The 17,941-nt window shown below is 41.1% G+C and overlaps 1 protein-coding gene across 13 annotated transcripts in view; it reads left to right on the top strand.

Moving 5' to 3' along the window:
* The window catches only part of LRRFIP2 (LRR binding FLII interacting protein 2), a 108,891-nt gene that overhangs the window by 72,190 nt on the left and 18,760 nt on the right, over positions 1 to 17,941 (top strand). For 8 of the 13 annotated variants that reach the window (XM_075826982.1, XM_075826975.1, XM_075826971.1 and 5 more), the window contains 3 exons: positions 8,224 to 8,268; positions 12,922 to 13,050; positions 13,620 to 13,691. In XM_075826982.1, coding sequence (XP_075683097.1) covers positions 8,224 to 8,268; positions 12,922 to 13,050; positions 13,620 to 13,691 — 246 coding nt within the window. The remainder of the gene's footprint in view (positions 1 to 8,223; positions 8,269 to 12,921; positions 13,051 to 13,619; positions 13,692 to 17,941) is intronic. The other 5 variants (XM_075826983.1, XM_075826980.1, XM_075826974.1 and 2 more) reach the window with 1 other exon arrangement.

The raw sequence follows: 17,941 nt of genomic DNA, 5'->3' as shown, positions 1-17,941 counted from the left end.
AATGGCAGATGTATTTTTGTATGAAGATACTATGTTTTGCATCTACTTGAAGGTCATTCTCCTTAGCACTGCCAGCATTGCTGAATCTGGCAGGCACATACTATGACATCACTACATTTTTATTTTTATATGACTTAGCCATACTTTGCTGTGTGAAAAGTTCCTGGACTCTATTAAATAAGAAAATACTTTTTTTTTTCTTTTTTATATGATGTGTTTTCTACCTCTTACAGAGTGGACTTTACCATGATCCGAAAAACTATAGCAGCCTTAAATATAGCAAGCCCATCTCCAGCTACTACACACGGGTCTGTTCTTTTCCTTGCTTGCTGTACTGTGATTTTGAGGTCTTGTGAGCTGTAATAACGGCGGTGCACTTTAACGTCAGCGCTATCTTTCTGGCATGTCAGATTAAGCAATGAAATGTAAGCGTATACGCAGGATGTAATGTTGCCTTACAAGGCCTGCAGATGTAGATGCAGATGTTCAAGCAGGAGGAAGCTTCTACAGCCAGATGACTAGAAACCGCAAATACTGGGATTGCTTTTCCTTGAATTGGGCTGCATCATAGAACTCAAAACATGTTTGTTCCAGGGATGGCATGCATCAGAAAGAAGCTACTAGCAAACGAGATACTTTGTGTGCTTTTGTTGTTTTACCTGCAATCCTTATTGTCTAATACACAAGTAACCAACACCTTTTTAACTACACGTGTGGCAAACAAAAGTCACCAATATAATACTCTGGAAACAGAATTATAGTCCAGTGTGACAGTGTGGCGTGCCATTTAACCGTTCACATTCTTTGACACATCTTTTAAATATTTTTCCCCTGTAGTCATCTTCTCTGTACAGTGACCCTCTTGCCACCTCCAGGAGTTCCAGGGTTAGTATTATACTGGTTAAACAATACAAGAATGCCAGATCCAGACAGTCTTCTGCCACTTAACCGCAGAATCGTCATTCTCATGATGGTTTTGCTATTTATATAGCAGTTTAAAACAATCATTTTATTTTTTATTTTATTTTTTAAAACTGGCTTTATATAGATATGAATGGTATATACTGTATATATTTTTTTATGTGTCAGTAGTAAGATTTTCTAGAATGCAAATGATCTGAAAATGATCGGATATCAACCAGCAAGGTGCACATGTTATAATGCTGCGTCCATATTCTGGTTGTGATCACTAGTCAGACCCTTAATGCAACATTTTAATTTTTTTTTGTAGAATTCTCTGAAGCTAAGCACTAGTTTGTCTCGAAGTGATAGTTCGGTTCGTATATGCAGTCTGCTTGATCTGCTTTATTGAAATGCTAAATTAAATTTGGCTTTTTTGCAGAAAAAAACTAATACTGGCTTCTTGGGAGTACAGTTCAAACTGCAAGTGTTTTTTCATTTTTGTGTTGCTACCTTGTTTATTGTAACGTTCTTTATGGCATTACTTTAAACCAGATGATAGTGATCATCAATTGAAATAGTTAGTAGAAGGCTGCTTGCTGAAGTCATTGATAGCATGCCTCGGAGATGCTCTTGGACGCGGCTTAGGCATCTTGCACAATGAGTACAGTCTATATCATTACTATGGGGAATGGACTGGATAGTAGACAACCTGTATTATTACATAGTTCAGCATCCAATAAAATCACTGTAAGATTATAGTAGACCTCTTCCGCCTATATCTTCTTTCTTAGACATCGCTCTATGAAGATGGCGTTACTAACTCATACGCTTCCAGAACTGTAAGTCTCGGCCATCTTGTTGCCATGTTTGTATTCTTTTATGAAGATCTTGAACACAGGCAGTTTTCATCTATTTCTCCTATTTTTTGTACTAATACGACCTCCAGCCATCTGAGTACAGCTACAGTTCTTCCAGAGCCAGCTCTACAAGAAGCAGTCCTGTGGTGAGCGCTCCTGTGCATGGGTGTGTGCTCAGTCCCAATGACTACATGAATGACTTAGGACTTGAAGTACTAATTCTTCTCTGTTTATATGTCATCCAACATGATGTAGTATGTGAAAACGAAATAGAGGGCCTTTAAAATATGTGAGCGCTCCTGTGCATGTGAGATCTTTACGATTTTTACTAATGAGTTTTCTGTTTATAGTGACAGTTTTCTGTAACCCTACGCCTACTTAAAGGCTATTGACACCTTTGGGGCAATTTTTTTTTCTTTTATTCCATGTATTTTGGCCTAAAAATAATCTTTGTAATAGGTTTTCATTTTTAAAAAAATCAGAATTCCGATCATATCATCGGGCTGTCTAATGGCCTGATCTCCAGCGGCTCCTGTTCTCTCTTAAACGCTGATCTAAACTGAATTATAATTCAATCAGTGTTGACCTCAGCTGAATTTGATCATAATTCAGCTGAGATCAGCGTTCAGGTCGTCACAGGAGCCGTCGGAGATCGAGCCGTCAGAGAGCCTGTATAACTTGTTAATTTCCCTGCCATTCCAGCACCGAAGCTCCACTGGTTCCCGCTGGTTTTGTTTACTGTGCTTTAGCAATGACATGCTGTACATTGACCACTGCAGCCAATTGTTAACCTTAGCTGTGATGATTGCATTTTGGCACAAAACAGCTGAGGCCAGTGGTTGGCTGAAGCGGTCACGTGGATGAACTGCACATCATCACTGCAGGACCAGTAAACAAATGCTGGCGAGGACCACCGAAGTGTCAGTGCTGGAGCGCTGGGGGATTTAACAGGTGAGTATTTTATTTTTTTCAAATATTTCATACTATGAGACTCATTTTTTAAACTCCCATAAAAACTTTTAACCTAACTCTATATGTCCACACAGACCCATTTGCAGTTTAATAAAATCTAACATCTAGCAATTTCCTATAAATAACTTATGTATTTTTCCCTAGATTTTCTGTTTACTGTTCGTTGCCTGTGGTTACAACCATGTCTGGTAGTCTCTACTGTCTGGCTTGGGAGCACATTGGTGCCACACATGGCACAGTCCATTTTTGGCATATTCACGGGATATGCCATATATGTCTGATAGGTGCGGGACCCAGATCTGGTGGGCTTAGCTGTTTCCGTATCTCCCATAGGAATCAATAGACAGAGCATCTCACATGAGTCGGCCGCTGTATCCAGGCAGGGCGGGGGTCGGGCAACCACCATTGTGGAAATAAGGGAAGGTCTCTGAGTATATACTACACATTTGTTTAATGGGATTACCCCTTTAAGATTAAGTATTAACTGGTCTGAGACAGCGGATTTGTAATATGGAGATCACATATTTAGAGTAGAATTAGCATGTGTTGATGTTTGCTGGAGTTCAAGGGTTATGTTTTATGAGAAGAAGAAGAAGAAAACTATTCCTAGAAATCACTACAATTTATCTTCCCGTGCTACTTTCATTACTGTTTTTGTTGAAATGTAGGAGTTGTGTTTTGATCCCACACATGCACTGTACGTTTTGATCTAGTTTTATACATTTTGAAATCATAAATTATTGGGGACTCCAACTCTCCATTTTGAGCTGTTATTTTCCAACTTTCCATTGGCACGTTACTATTTGTGTTTGATGTGCTTAATAGAAAAAAAGCATTGTCTTATGTCTGACTTACAGTACCACTCATACCCTCTTACCAGCTCATAGCTGTGCCTAGTACAAGAGCCCAAACATTATTAATCTGTTTCACTTCTTATAATGACTGGTAGAAATCCGGTGACAAAATGTTGGTCTGTGTGTTTTACATTATTGGGATATAGCTGTTTGGAAGCCACATCTGTTGAACTGCTGCATTTCATTATGTGCCTTCTCTGTAGTGTACGGACGATGAGGGTGGTTCCGTGTCCTCTTGTAGTGCTGGACGAGGACGAAGGGATAGTGTGGTGAGCTCAGTTGCATGCGTGTGTTTGACACTTTTTTGGTTTATTATTTTATTTATATTTTCCCCCTTTGAAAGCCAAGGATGTGGAAGTCCTTTTCCAGGCTATTTACGTTTCTTCTACATGAAGTGGCCCTTAGTTATTTCTGAACAATTTATACTTTTGCATCATTATCAGTAACACAAATGGTAAGGTTTTAGACCGAATAAACTTAGACAAGACAGTCAGAAAATGTCCCAAATTTATCAAAAGTGGTGTATGCTGTATGACAAATTTAACGCATTTTGCTAGACATACTAGACACTTTTCTTCTCCTTATACCACCTAATAGTTGGCTTAGTCCAGGGGTCTCAAGCACGCTAGTACAGACTCTGCTCCGGAACTCTGGAATTCCCTGACATTTCTGTCCACATATGGACAGCGATGTCTGTGGCTTCCCCAGAGCTGGAGTCCCGTGCAGAGAGCTAGTATAGGCTCTGCTCCGGTACTCTGTGGAATTCCCTGACATTGCTGTCCATATATGGACAGTTTGTCAGGGTCTTCCCCAGAGCGGAATCCCGGGCAGAGCGCTACTATCGGCTCGGCCCCGGGACTCTGTGGAATTTTCTGACATCGCTGTCCACATATGGACAGCGATGTCTGGGGCTTCCCAGAGCTAGAGTCCCGGGCAGAGCGCTAGTATAAGCTCTGCTCTGGGACTCTGGGGAAGCCTCTGACATCGCTGTCCATACATCGACAGTGATGTCAGGGGCTACCCCAGAACAGGAGTTCCAGTGATGTCAGGAGCACTGCTGGAGTCCCAGAAAGAGCCCACTAGCGCTCTGCCCGGTCCTCCAGCTCTGGGGTTGCCCCTGACATCCATGTCCATATATGGACAGTGATGTCAGGAGCAGAGCTGGAATTCCAGGCAGAGTGCTAGAAGCGGCTCTGCTCCTGGACTCCAGCTCTGGGCAAACCCCTGACATCACTGTCCATATATGGACACTGATGTTATGGCTTCCCCAGAGTTCCGTCACAGAGCTTATACTAGTGCTCTGCTCAGGGACTCCGGCTCTGGGGTTGCCCCTGATATCACAATCTGGTCCAACAGGATCCCCCGACGTCACTGTGTATGGACACTGACGTCAGGGGCTCCAACAGTAGAGGAATCCCCAGCCAAAGCGTAGACAACGCTCTGGCTGGGGATTCCACTCCTAGAGGGAGCCCCAATGGAGCGATCTACTTGGGGTGTGTGTGGCATTTTCTGCAGAGGGCACTTTGGCAGCATGTACAGAGAACACTGTGGCATTATCTAGGGGTGTGTTGCATTATCTACAGAGGGCACTGTGGCAGCATCTACAGAGGGCACTGTGGCAGCGTCTACAGAGGGCACTGTGGCAGCGTCCACAGAGGGCACTGTGGCAGCGTCCACAGAGGGCACTGTGGCAGCGTCCACAGAGGGCACTGTGGCAGCGTCCACAGAGGGCACTGTGGCAGCGTCCACAGAGGGCACTGTGGCAGCGTCCACAGAGGGCACTTTGGCAGCGTCCACAGAGGGCACTGTGGCAGCGTCCACAGAGGGCACTGTGGCAGCGTCCACAGAGGGCACTGTGGCAGTGTCCACAGAGGGCACTGTGGCAGGGTCCACAGAGGGCACTGTGGCAGGGTCCACAGAGGGCACTGTGGCAGGGTCCACAGAGGGCACTGTGGCAGCGTCCACAGAGGGCACTGTGGCAGCGACCACAGAGGGCACTATCTAAAAAGGGGCTGCCCAATCTTGACATTTGTGTGTCTGCCAAACACTGCTAACTGATCCGCCGGCCTGCATTTAGCGACACTTAAACTGGAGAAATATCTCAAATTTTAAACCTAGCGGTAATATTATAGTAATGTAGTATTAGAGCATTATTATAGTAGATCAAATAAGTAATTGATTAACAATAATTTTGTATGGTATCAAATTTGAAAGTAATGCGGCCCTACCACTTCACATTTTTTCTATGTGGCCCACTTACCCGGCCTAGTTTGAGACCCCTGGCTTAGTTTATGGTAGTATTTTGCCACAACGTGTTTGTCACATTTTTGGTGCATGATCTCACGTTTTAAGCCACGTCCCTTGTGTGTGTCTAAAAAAATTAATAAATGTGGCGCACATCATGTACGTCAGAAATATTCTGCCACACTTTAAATAATGAATCTGCCCCAGTGTCTTTCACAGGTAAGAATTGGATGATTTCCTTTGATATGTACTACAATAAATGGGGCTGGAAACAAGTGTTCGAAATTGTTTTGGACTGTTCAGTCTAGTATTATTTTACGACCATATAAACTCACTTTTTTGGAAATAATATCTGTATAATCCGCATGTTCAGAGTGTGGCGGTTATATAAATGTATTATATTTATATTTCACACTTTTTATGGCGTCCGAACAAGCAGTTTACTGTTCTAAGACTTGGAAATGGCGCTATTAACTCGTCAGTCTACTGTTCGCTAACAGGCTGCTCTACCACCAACCCTATTCTTCACTCGGGATGCGCTTCACTTCCTCTTTGGGTTTCTACAGAAGTTGTGTGTATTTCCAGATACATTGCCCCAGTTGCAGTTAAAACCCCGTAATATGCCATCCAGCATCTAGAAAACCCTTTTAGGAGAGATAGAGGATCGTCATTTCGTTTGAAGCTTTCTGTTGAAAAAGCGCTATGTGTGGGACAAACCGTATTATAAGGTATATTATGGGCATGGTGGCACTTGCCCGTGTCTTCTATTATTCTAGTTGACAGTAGGGGGTGTATGTTAGAACTGTATTATTGGTCTTACTATTTTCAATACTATTAATTTACTACTGATTTATTTGTGTTTTCAGAGGGTTCTGGCACTAGGTGGTGGTTCACCAGTACTATACCAGCTCTATTAATATTAAGCTAGCTGACATGTAAATGGTAACAAACTACAATACAGACCACTGTATGCTGATTATTTATATGTGCTTTTATCTATTGGCTGAGTGAGTTTTTATTTTTCCTGCGTGTCTTCAAGTTATCAGACTTCTCTGACCAGAGTGAATCTGCAGCGGATTATTTTAGTCGCTCCAATCGTAGGGGAAGTATTGTGTCTGATGATATCAGCATCCCCGATCTCAATAATGTGAGTTGTAATGCATGTGTCCGAGACTGCCATGTGCATTGAATGGCGTTTCCCCCATCACGCCCTCGCCTGTATACATACCATGTGCTTGGTGTGCGCAAATAAAATGATTATTACGTGTGTGGTGCTAAAAATGGATGGACGTGCGACTTACTAACAGGAGTTTAAAGTATCACTTGAAATAATACTAATATGTGATCGAGACAACTGTAAATGTTTGACGAACAATGATATAACTGTCGGCGATTGCCCAGTTTTATGTACTAGGGAATAAGGTTGCAGCATTGTATTTAGGTGTACTAATCGCCACCAATAACTAATGGACATGTATGCGCATGATCATATCTAACCTGGAGTATTTTCATTGTACCTAGTCAGATGCATGAGGGATCATTCTTGGGTGACTTGTTATATCTCAAAGTGTGAATGGAGGGTTGTTTTTCCCCCTCAGGCTTAATGGTCCATTACTTTCCCTCAGGGTTAATGTTCCTTTCACTGAAATATTATCTACCACCTTCTGGTGCTTAGAATTTTAGTTCAGATTTAACAGTTTTCTAATTATACAAAATACTGTAGATGATTTTTGTGGAGATTTGTTTTCTAGTATTAGCAAAGCTTCATAGTAACACATGGTAATATTATGGATGCAAGATAAGAGACCTCACCTAAAACCGTCTGCAATTTCTTGTTACCTGGAGAGACCGTGTTCAATTTCAGAAGATGATTAAATCTCAAGAACAAATAGTTAGCTTAATATGCTGGCTTATGTAAGGGCTGCACATTCACTACAGGTCCGTACGTCTGGTAGCCAAAACGGCACAATAAATGTTTGTGCTGTTTTGCTAATCGGACCACTGAAAGAATTCAGGAGACTCCTAGTTATTCACGAGGGTAGCGCTCTCCCCACCTCCCATGCGACTCGGGCCAGTGATGGACTAATTGCTGTGTATTTGTGCATAGCAGCCTGCCAGTCACCGCAGAGAGGGGCGGGGGACGCTACCCTCACGTATTCACTGTATTCTTTCAGTGATCCTATTAGCCAAATGGCACTTTTTTTGTGCTGATTGGGCTATTAAGAGTATAGACCTGTGGCTGTAATATGCTGCTTTTACGTAGCGCAGCAAATTATGTTGGCAGAACAGCATTAATTGCAGTTTTATCCACTATTATTCTAGTCATGTAATATGTGTCCTGCAATCTTTAATGTTGTGTTGGTTTATTCATTTTCTGTTTTGTTTTTTTAAAGTTGGATGAGAAGAGCGACAAGCAGTACTCTGAAGGCAGTTCCAGGGTAGGTACGATCTACATGATTTGTGTTGTAAATGTATTTGTTTGCCTTTTAATAACCACTTAGGTGTTGGTGGGAGATTTACTTACAGAACGCTACTTATAATCAGTGACATTTCCCAAGTAACATTGTGTTGGGGATTCTTGGTTACAGAAATCTCCAATTTAATTTATGCTGTGTCCGCCTTGTTCACGGAATCATGGAAGTTCCAGCTTAAGGACCCACGTTAATGTTATATGGAAACCTCTTTAAGGCTAGAGCTACATGTTACGGTAAAATCACAGCATTACCATATCCTCCAATGTTTCTCATGTGAAACTGGGACACAGGCAAACTTGCGACCATCACAAAAAGTTCTAACTGGTCAGATTTCTTTGCGATGTTTGTAAGGTTATGTTACTATTTTACCGCAATTCACCGTCAACCAAATGTCACCTTGTAGTCCTAACCTAGAAGATGCGAGGGGAAGATATACATTTGTCTATTGTATAGGGAGCCATTTGAGGTGTATTGTAGCATCTGTATATTTCCCTATAGTGTTCTCACACTGAAACCTTTGACAAGACTATATCAATTCATTGAAAATAAATCTTGTGAGATAAATGAAGAGATGGGCGATCCAAACTAGGAATACTATCTAGTAAGGCTCCATTTTTATAAGGGAGCTGGGATAGAAATAAGTGTGGCAAAAATTGCATTAAGAAAAAAAAGCTTAGTCTTGCTATTAAAAAGTAAAGGAAGCAACATCTAGAATAGACTTTCTCATATGTAATTGTTTGTGATTAGTGGGTTATTGCCCAATAGTTAATCAAAACAGTAATATCACGGCGGGGCGGCCTGCAATTCTATCAATTTAATCAGTATTACTTAAAGGGAATGTGTTGCCAGAAAAACATGTTTGTTTTTTTTTAATTAAACATTTAGTGTGTGGGTGATTAAACATTGTTCAAATTTTTTTTATTTTTTTCACGAGTCAGGAAATATTATAAATTAATTCTAATTTAGAATATTTCCCATTTCTGGTCACTAGATGGAGCTATTGCCAAAATTGCAGCATTGCAAAATTGGGTAAAAAGCCCTCGCTCTAGTGAGCTCTCAGCATCCCCCCCCCCTCCTTTATCCTGGCTAGTGCCGGGATAAACGAGGGGTTTGAACGGTGTAACCTCCTACACTGTGTGTCGCCATTTTTTGAGCTAACACACAGTGTAGTAGGTTTACATACAGTAGTAAACACACACAAACACGAACATACATTGAAATCTCTTACCTGCTCCTGCCGCCGCGGCTCCCTCCGGCCCGTCTGCTGCCGCTGGTCCAAGTGCACAAGTCCGGAAGCCGCGACCGGAAGCAGTAATATTACTGTCCGGCCGCGACTTCCGGTCCACAGGAAAATGGCGCCGGACGGCGCCAATTTCAAATTGGACTGTGTGGGAGCGGCGCATGCGCAGTTCCCACACAGACGCCGTACACAGAAGTGAATGGGACGGGACCCGTTCGCAGTCCCTATGGGTCTGTGGCTGCCGTATTCCATGTCTGTATGTGTCGTTAATCGACACATACAGAAATGGAACAAAAAATGGCAGCCCCCATAGGGAAGAAAAAGTGTAAAAATAAGAAAAAGTAAAACACAAATATAAACGTTTTTAATAAAGCACTAACATCTTTAACATATAAAAAAATAATTTGTGATGACACTGTTCCTTTAAAGGTAATGGGTGATCAGGATCAAATCAGAGTAGAAATTAAAGCATACATGTCATTTCAGATCACTTTTCAGAATACGTGTCTGTATGCGTTTACATGTACAATAACATGATTTCTGGCCAACATATGACTTGTAGTTTGCATTTCTTAGCAGTTTTCCCATACAGGTTCTCTCTAATTCTCAGTTTTCCCTAGTAGGTGGAGTCTAACTGCTATCATGTCTTCTATACACAGCACACACAGAGAAGACAACATCCTGCTCTTCTATCACTATCTATCACATATTTAGAAAAGCAGCAGCATGGAGGAGATTATACAGCCGTACAGACCAGTATAGTTGAGAATCCAGCACTGGGCTAGGTTATAACACTTACTAGAAAGCTGCATCATCCTCTGTGCGTGCGTGCGTGCGTGCGTGCGTGCGTGCGTGTGTGTGTGTGTGTGCGTGTGTGTCTTACTCTGCACCTTCCCCCACTTCTCAAAAGACATTTATGGGCAACTGTAACCAGATCTCTCAGTGAGCCGATTGTCCGCCTCCTCTTGAGGATGTAAACAAAGCAGTACATTCAGTTTGAAGACTTGGTAGGGGGGGGGGTTAGGGGAGGAGTCTGATAAGGGGAGAAAAATGCATTTTTCTTTGATAAGATGTAGTACAAAGTTTCTTATATTTACTTGTACTGTTTTCTAGTAGTAGCCAGTTCTATTAAACAATATAGTTTACTTTATATATTATTTTCATTCCTAATGTATACCGTATTTTTTTTGCTGAGATACGCTGTTTTCGGAACTTCCATAGAAATGAATAGTAGTTACGGAAACAGTGTAGCTCGCATGCTACGCTGCTTCTGTAACTGCAATTCACTACTATGGAAGTTACGAAAACAGCGTAGCTCAGCGAGTTAGACTGTTTCCGTAACTCAACCATGTACGCTGTTTTCGTAGCTACCGAGTTCCGGAAACAGTGTAGCTCGCGGTGCTACGCTGTTTCTGTAACTCCCATTCACTTCTATAGGAGTTAAGGAAACAGCATAGCAATGTGTAAAAAAAAAAAAAAAAAGTTAGATGCATTTTCAGGAGTGTAAAAAAATATTAAAAGTAGAAAAAAAAAAACTTTTCCCATTTATTCCCAAGCACAATGTAAAAAAAAAAAAGAAATTGATATCGCTGCGTCCATAAAAGTCCGAACTATTACAATATAGCATTATTTGACTCGCACGGTGAACGGCATAAAAATGTAAAACCCCAGAAGCTTTGTTTTTTGGTCAGCTTAGCGCTAAAAAAAAAAATTAAACAAAGCTTATAAAAAAAATCGTATGTACCAAACAATGGTGCCAATAAAAACTACAGGTCGTCCCGCAAAAAATAAGCCCTCACACCGCTCAATCGATGAAAAAATATAAACATTATGTCTCTCAGAATGTGGTGAAACTGAACAAATTTTTTTTTTTTTTTTAACAAATAGTTTTTCTTTGTAAAAGTAGTAAAATATTAATATTTCCTATTTTCTCTGGTCTAAAACCTGGGTGCGCCTTATAGTCCGAAAAATACGGTAACTAGCAAATAATGTTAGAAGGATAGAATAACTTTGGGTAAGTTTCGCACAAAACACTTGCAATTATTTTTAGATCAAAATAATCTGAGGCTTTTGTTAAACATGTTGGTGCTGTGAGTTAATAGAAGGGCAGCTTTTAAATTGTCAGTCATGTTTGCCAAATTTTAAGTAAAATTACAACATTTTTGGATAAAGTCAGAGGAATACTTTAATAAAAGAGGCCATGTTTAAATCCGATTTGTCAGGTTTCCTATGCTCCTCATAGGATAGAGGGGCAGGTGCTGAGCGCTGGGATTTGATTCAGTATTTTCATGTAAAAAGCTATGTAAATGCAGCCAGGGCTGGTAGAGAGTCCCGCTTCCCCTGCCCACACAGTGATTGACAGCTCTTATTATGGTTCAATCACTTTTGTTTGGCACAATGCAATACAGGCATTACAGAACATAACATCATCACAAATGAAGTGCATATCTTTTCAAAAGTAGTATATCAGAAACATACATTTACAAAAAAACATAAAATGAACAATTCTACAGGTGAGAGAACACCAAGACAAAACGTAGGCAATGGAAGAAGAGGGGGGAGAGGCTGCGAGACCAAAAGGGAGGGGGCAAAGAGTAAAGGTATGCTGGGCTGGGGGATCAAGCTGTCAAGGTACTTCAGATAACTATGGCTGGATGGCTACATACTCCTCAGCCATGAGCCATGGTTGCCAAATGGTATAACATTGTTCATCCTGTCCAGCATCCCCAGCGACCAGCTCCTCCATATGCTGTATTCCTGAAAATACTGAAAGCCATTCAGTCAGAGGTGGTGGCAGCCTCTATTTCCAATGTCAAGGTATTACTATATGATCAGCCTGCAGAAAAAAAAAAAATGCGAGATACCCTTCTTTTGTATATCCTCTGCTAACATAAAGAGAAGAGCCATGGCCAGCATCCATATCATCTGCACTCCAGTCACCCGATTGTACCGATGACTGTAAAGAGGGAGCAAGCAATGAGTTGCCCAGGATTTGGATTATTTGTGGGTTAGAGTGAACACCGTCATCCAGGCCTCAGGGTTATAGGGTTACCCCACCTCCGGCTCCCATGCCCAAGTACAGTTTTTAGCTGGTGTAAAAACTAAGGAACATGCCTAAAGCAATCTCTACAGAAGCTGAACGTGCTCGTAATGCTAGGATATGTGAATCCTGTATAATAAATGCTGTTCCTCAAGATGAGACGATCAAATCAATTGCTAAGTTATGAAACCTAAAATTTCCTTTTAAACCCCATATGCTTTCCTACATGTGTTTTGTCATACCATTATGTTTTTGTGAAATACTTGTTTTGTGCAGAGGATTCCATGATTTGTCTATGTTCTGTTAACCCATATATCTATTTCTTCTGTTTGTTAAGCCATCGTCTCGAAATGCAACCTCTGGGCTACCTGGAACCTTTACACCACTAAGTGGATCATCTTCTCGAAGAGGCAGTGGAGATGCAAGTAGTTTGATAGATCCAGATGCTTCTCTAAGTGAATTACGGGTAAGAAATTCCAAGAACATGTACTTTCCTCATCAGTCCGCTGTACAGCTGTATCCCACATCTTGGAGAAGGCTTGTACAGTTACATATTTCTAAAATGAAACACCACATTTTCTTAGAATGGCCATTTTCATGGTAAACCCTTTCCTGTACTTGTTGACTTCTACACTCTGGGTCCACTTAGTCATAGTATATGTTGTGAGGTATGTATAGTATAGGTGTAACCATGGAAATTAAGCGAGGTCTAAGGTAAAAACTGTTGATGTTATAGACCACAAAATTCTTGATACATTCAATGTTTACCAGCATTTTAGTGTTTGTATATTAAACCATAGACATTGATTTATTTTGGTTGGTAGCAAACCAAGTTAAACTCCTAAAAAGTAGATGTAATTCAAGCAATTTGTTATCTTTATATGGTGTATAATCATTTTGAATAACTTGTCTTCTTTTCAGACTTGTATGTTTGTCACTTTCGTTAAATTTTTCCTTGCTTTCCACAGCCACTTTATTTGTTCTATTAAAAATATTTGCAGTTTGATAGTATGGTTCATTGCCTGTCTCCTGCAGGATATCTATGATCTTAAGGACCAGATTCAAGATGTAGAAGGGAGATACATGCAGGGGCTAAAAGAACTAAAGGTATCAGGGTTTCCAGTCCTTTCACTGCCCATTCAAAAGCATGCTTCTTGGACTGCAAAAATGGAGCACATTTCTTTCTGCTCCTTAACGGACTGCTCAGGGCTTAACTAATAACTTGTTTAGTAAGTGAAATGTCACGTCAAAGCATGCGCCATATATGTAATCTGCCACTTATGTGGATTTTTTTTTTTGCTTTGCACATATTTATTTTTCTACTATTATAAAAAGAATGAAGTGGTAAATAAGATGGGCACAGGTGCTGCAGTGCCTACTGGTCTGGAGCAAGGAATTGTCAAATCCGCTTTACCACTTCTAACATAAATGTGATTGGATTTCTCATTCCTAAAGTTTCAAAGACGGTTGCACTAGCTGACATCGTTTTATTGTAGCACTCTATTCAGGATTTTCTGGTCTTTGTTGCTTTATTAAAATCATACGGTCCCACAGCAGAACGTTGCTTGAATGTATGTACGGGTATATGTGTTTGTTTTAATAGTTTCATAGACTATGATTTCCCATTATAGGTCCAGAGGATGACAGATTATCAACTTTTTTACTGAAACAAGAAACTCATAGTACGATTTCCTTTATTAAAATGAATGTCCACCTATGAGCACCACTCTGTGCTGATTAATATATCTTCATAGGTGGTCAGTGATCCCAATTTCAGAAACCCCTGATTCCATTCATTCAGTATTAAGAGTTAGAGGACCTGTAATATTTTGTTTTTTTCCTTTAAACCACATACCTCCCCTTATTCCTGGCGTCCTCTCGATTCCAGTGCTGTAATTTTTATTGTTTTGTCCCTCCCGCTGTCCTGCTACGGCCCCTGCTCCACTTGGCGGCTAATATGGTAATTTTGAGTAAAAGTACAGGGAAGAGAAGACCTCCTCTCTCAGTAGGAGTTGCTTCCTGCATCACTGTGATGCTGTCGAATCAGAGCGAACAGCCACACAATGATCTTGAAGAACCGCTCTGATTGGACAGCTTCACAGTGATGCAGGAAGGAGAGATGCGGTCTCCTCCTCTCTGTACCTTTACTCAAAATTAGCACATTAGGCGCCAAGTGGAGCAGGGGCCGTCGCAGGACAACGGGAGGGACAAAACAATAAAAATTATAGTGCTGGAATCGAGAGGACGCCAGGAATAAGGAGACTTGTGTGGTTAAAAAAAAAAAAACAACCCGTGACCATTCCAATTTAAGTGATAAAGTTCAGGCTGCCTGCAGCCACCACTAGGGAAGCTTGCTGTATATGGCTTTATACAGTTCTGATTTGAAAACCTTGAGGACTATAGAAATCAGTTTTTGGTGAGCACCCCCCAGTGGCAGCTGCAGGTAACCAAAATGTTATAATTTTCCAGTATAACCATGTGACTGGAAGCAGCAGGAGCAGTTCAGTGCTAGATTCCTAGTTTGTAGCTATATTGTGGTTTACATCTATAGTAGGTACACCTCGGAGCTTCACTTTGCTGTCCTTTTTAGCTTGAGTGTGCAGTGGGCAGATAACCGCCTCTGTATTCTCACCACAGACGTTCGTTGCCATCTTCTGTGCACATTTTCTAATTGTTTCTTAATTTACAGTAGACCAACTGCTTGATATCGATAAGACTATTCCAGTCATGGACTGCTCTACTATCTGGCCACGCTCAGACTAGGACACTAATAGAACTAAAATATCATTTTTAGCCAATTCAAAATCAATGTCATGTGCATATTCTTGGAAACAGGAAACTTCTCTTCCAAAATGTAATAGGCTTCTCTTCCAATATGTCTTCTAAATATTCTAGATACATGATGGAACTCAAATATCAATGAACGCACACATTTTGTGATGCCGGTATTCTTGTAAGGCCGGTCATACACATTAGATCACAATCAGCCGACCATTCATTGAGCTTACAGCTTTCTTTTCCTATGTCCCCATAAACATGCATGTCAGCAGAGGTCGCACTATGTATTTTCCAGCAGGCTGCTCACCAGTGACATTTACATCGTCCGGGCGCTGCGGCATTCACAACTATATCACATTGCAGAGGATGCGCTGTGCTGTTCTCATTCCTGCAGTCCACCCAAACTAACCAATTGACTGCTTGTCAATGGGAAAGCTCCTTGCAGCTGCCTACCATTGGTTACAAGTAAGGCAGTTTCTCATTGGCTCTCCTGCACAGAATACACGCAAGTATACTCCTCTACCTCTTCAGTACGACTCTCATTCGTAGATAAGCAATTTCACGCTTTAAATTCTTAACAGCCATTATTGCAGTCTCTGCATGTCAGATTGACTGAGCATGCATGTTTATTTTAGTAAAGATCGGAAATAAGCTACTTTCCCATAGCAACTAAGGATCGGACAAATCCAACATTCTTGATCCTTTTTTTAGATTCTAGTCTAAAAACAAAAAATACTTTAGAATAAATGGAGAGTATTCGTAGTAATCCACTAATAATGTCAAGGTACTACAAAAACATACAGTATTTTATGGAAAATATTCATGACCTGATACATTCATGCATAAGCTTTTCAGTAATCGTTGATAACTCAATTAAATTTATATTCCTCTGGTTTGTCATTCTGAAGAGAGAATTCTGCTTTTGTATTATGCACTAAAAAAAAACATTTTTATACCATTTTCATGAGTATTTTACAATACATGCACATTTCTTGTATACATACGGCATGGATCCACATTAAAGAACAATCTGCAAAAGGAAGGATATCAGACCTGTGTGTAACCCAGTGAAACTGCAAAATCTACAGTAGCTCCTCCACATACACAGACCATTAAAGGGGGTCACCTCATGAAGCCGCCTTAGCGACCCCCCGCCTCCCAGTCACCGCTCTTATTGGGGGGTTTGCGAATAAGGGACCACACTCTATGACATCTATAAAAATGGACAGTCCTTTTAATTAGAACAGCCTTTTTAAGAACCACATTTTACTTTGGGCACTGTAGTAGTGTACATATGCGGATGTTCAATAGGCACATTTGTACACCGGGCAGGGCAGTCTTTCATTGTAAATATTCCATTTGGTCAACACCAAGAGTGTTCTGGGATCCTTTATATGCGGCTTTTTTTATGTATTGTGTTTCTTTTGCTAACAGTTGGTGTGCCAGTTTGTCTTATATGTATTTATACTATTGTTTGTATTTGAATAGTTTTTACTTTGTTTAGTTACTACAGAAACCACATGTTACACTGTTGTGAATAGGATTTTAAGGCTGGGTTCACACAGAGTTTTTTGCATGTGGAAATTCTGCCTCAAAATTCCATTTTGAAGTTTGATGCAGATTTTCCTCTGCCTGCACGCCGATTTTCGCTGCGTTTTTCGCCGGCGGCCATTGAGTGCCGCGGGCATAAATTTCCGCGAATTACGCTTTCTCTGCCTCCCATTGATGTCAAAGGGAGGTCAGAGGCGTAAACGCCCGAAGATCGGGCATGTCCCTTCTTTCTCCCGCGAGACGGTTTTACCGCTCGCGGGAAAAAGACGCCTCCGCCTCCCATTGAAATCAATGGAGGCATTTTCGGACGGTTTTTGACGAGTTTTGCGGCGCGGTTTCCGCGTCAAAAAACTCGTCAAAAAACTCTGTGTGAACATACCCTAAGAAATCCCTTAGGCTACAGGCCACATGCACACGACTGTTTGTGTTTTTCGGTCCGTAAACAACGGCCCCTCAAAACACGTATGGCATCCGTGTGCAGTCATTGGTTTTCACGTCGCTATATGCTAGAATAGGTGAGACTGAGCCACAAACACGGACAGGAATAGGACTCGCTCTGAGTGTTGCGGCTCGGTCCCACAGCCCCCACACGATCCGTGAAAAACATGGTAGTGCGCATGGGGCCATAGAGATTCTATCCTTTTTAATAAACACCACACTGACGAAAACAAGGGTCGTGTGCATGTAGCCTTACACAGTGTGGTTGAAAACCAGGCAGTTTTCAGGACAGCATTCCCTATTCGTGACGTTTCTGCTGCAGTTTTCCCCTTTGACTTTAATGGGGAAATTTGCAGTAAAACCCGCAGCAAAACAACATGTATTTAGATGCAATTTTCAGATATTTTTTTTACGGTACAGTAATGGTGTTATCTGCTGCTTTATTAACTCCCCATGTGAATGTGCTCTTATAGTAAGATACGAAAGTATTAACTTCCATTTAAAGTTCCATGAAAAAATGTTTTATATTTTGACTAAACTATTAACAGATGTCATTGTACAAAAATCATTATAATAAAGTTAACTCAACT

Source organism: Rhinoderma darwinii, chromosome 5 (assembly GCF_050947455.1).
Source record: "Rhinoderma darwinii isolate aRhiDar2 chromosome 5, aRhiDar2.hap1, whole genome shotgun sequence".
Taxonomy (NCBI): Eukaryota; Metazoa; Chordata; class Amphibia; order Anura; family Rhinodermatidae; genus Rhinoderma; species Rhinoderma darwinii.
This window is presented reverse-complemented; position numbering and strand designations above follow the sequence as displayed.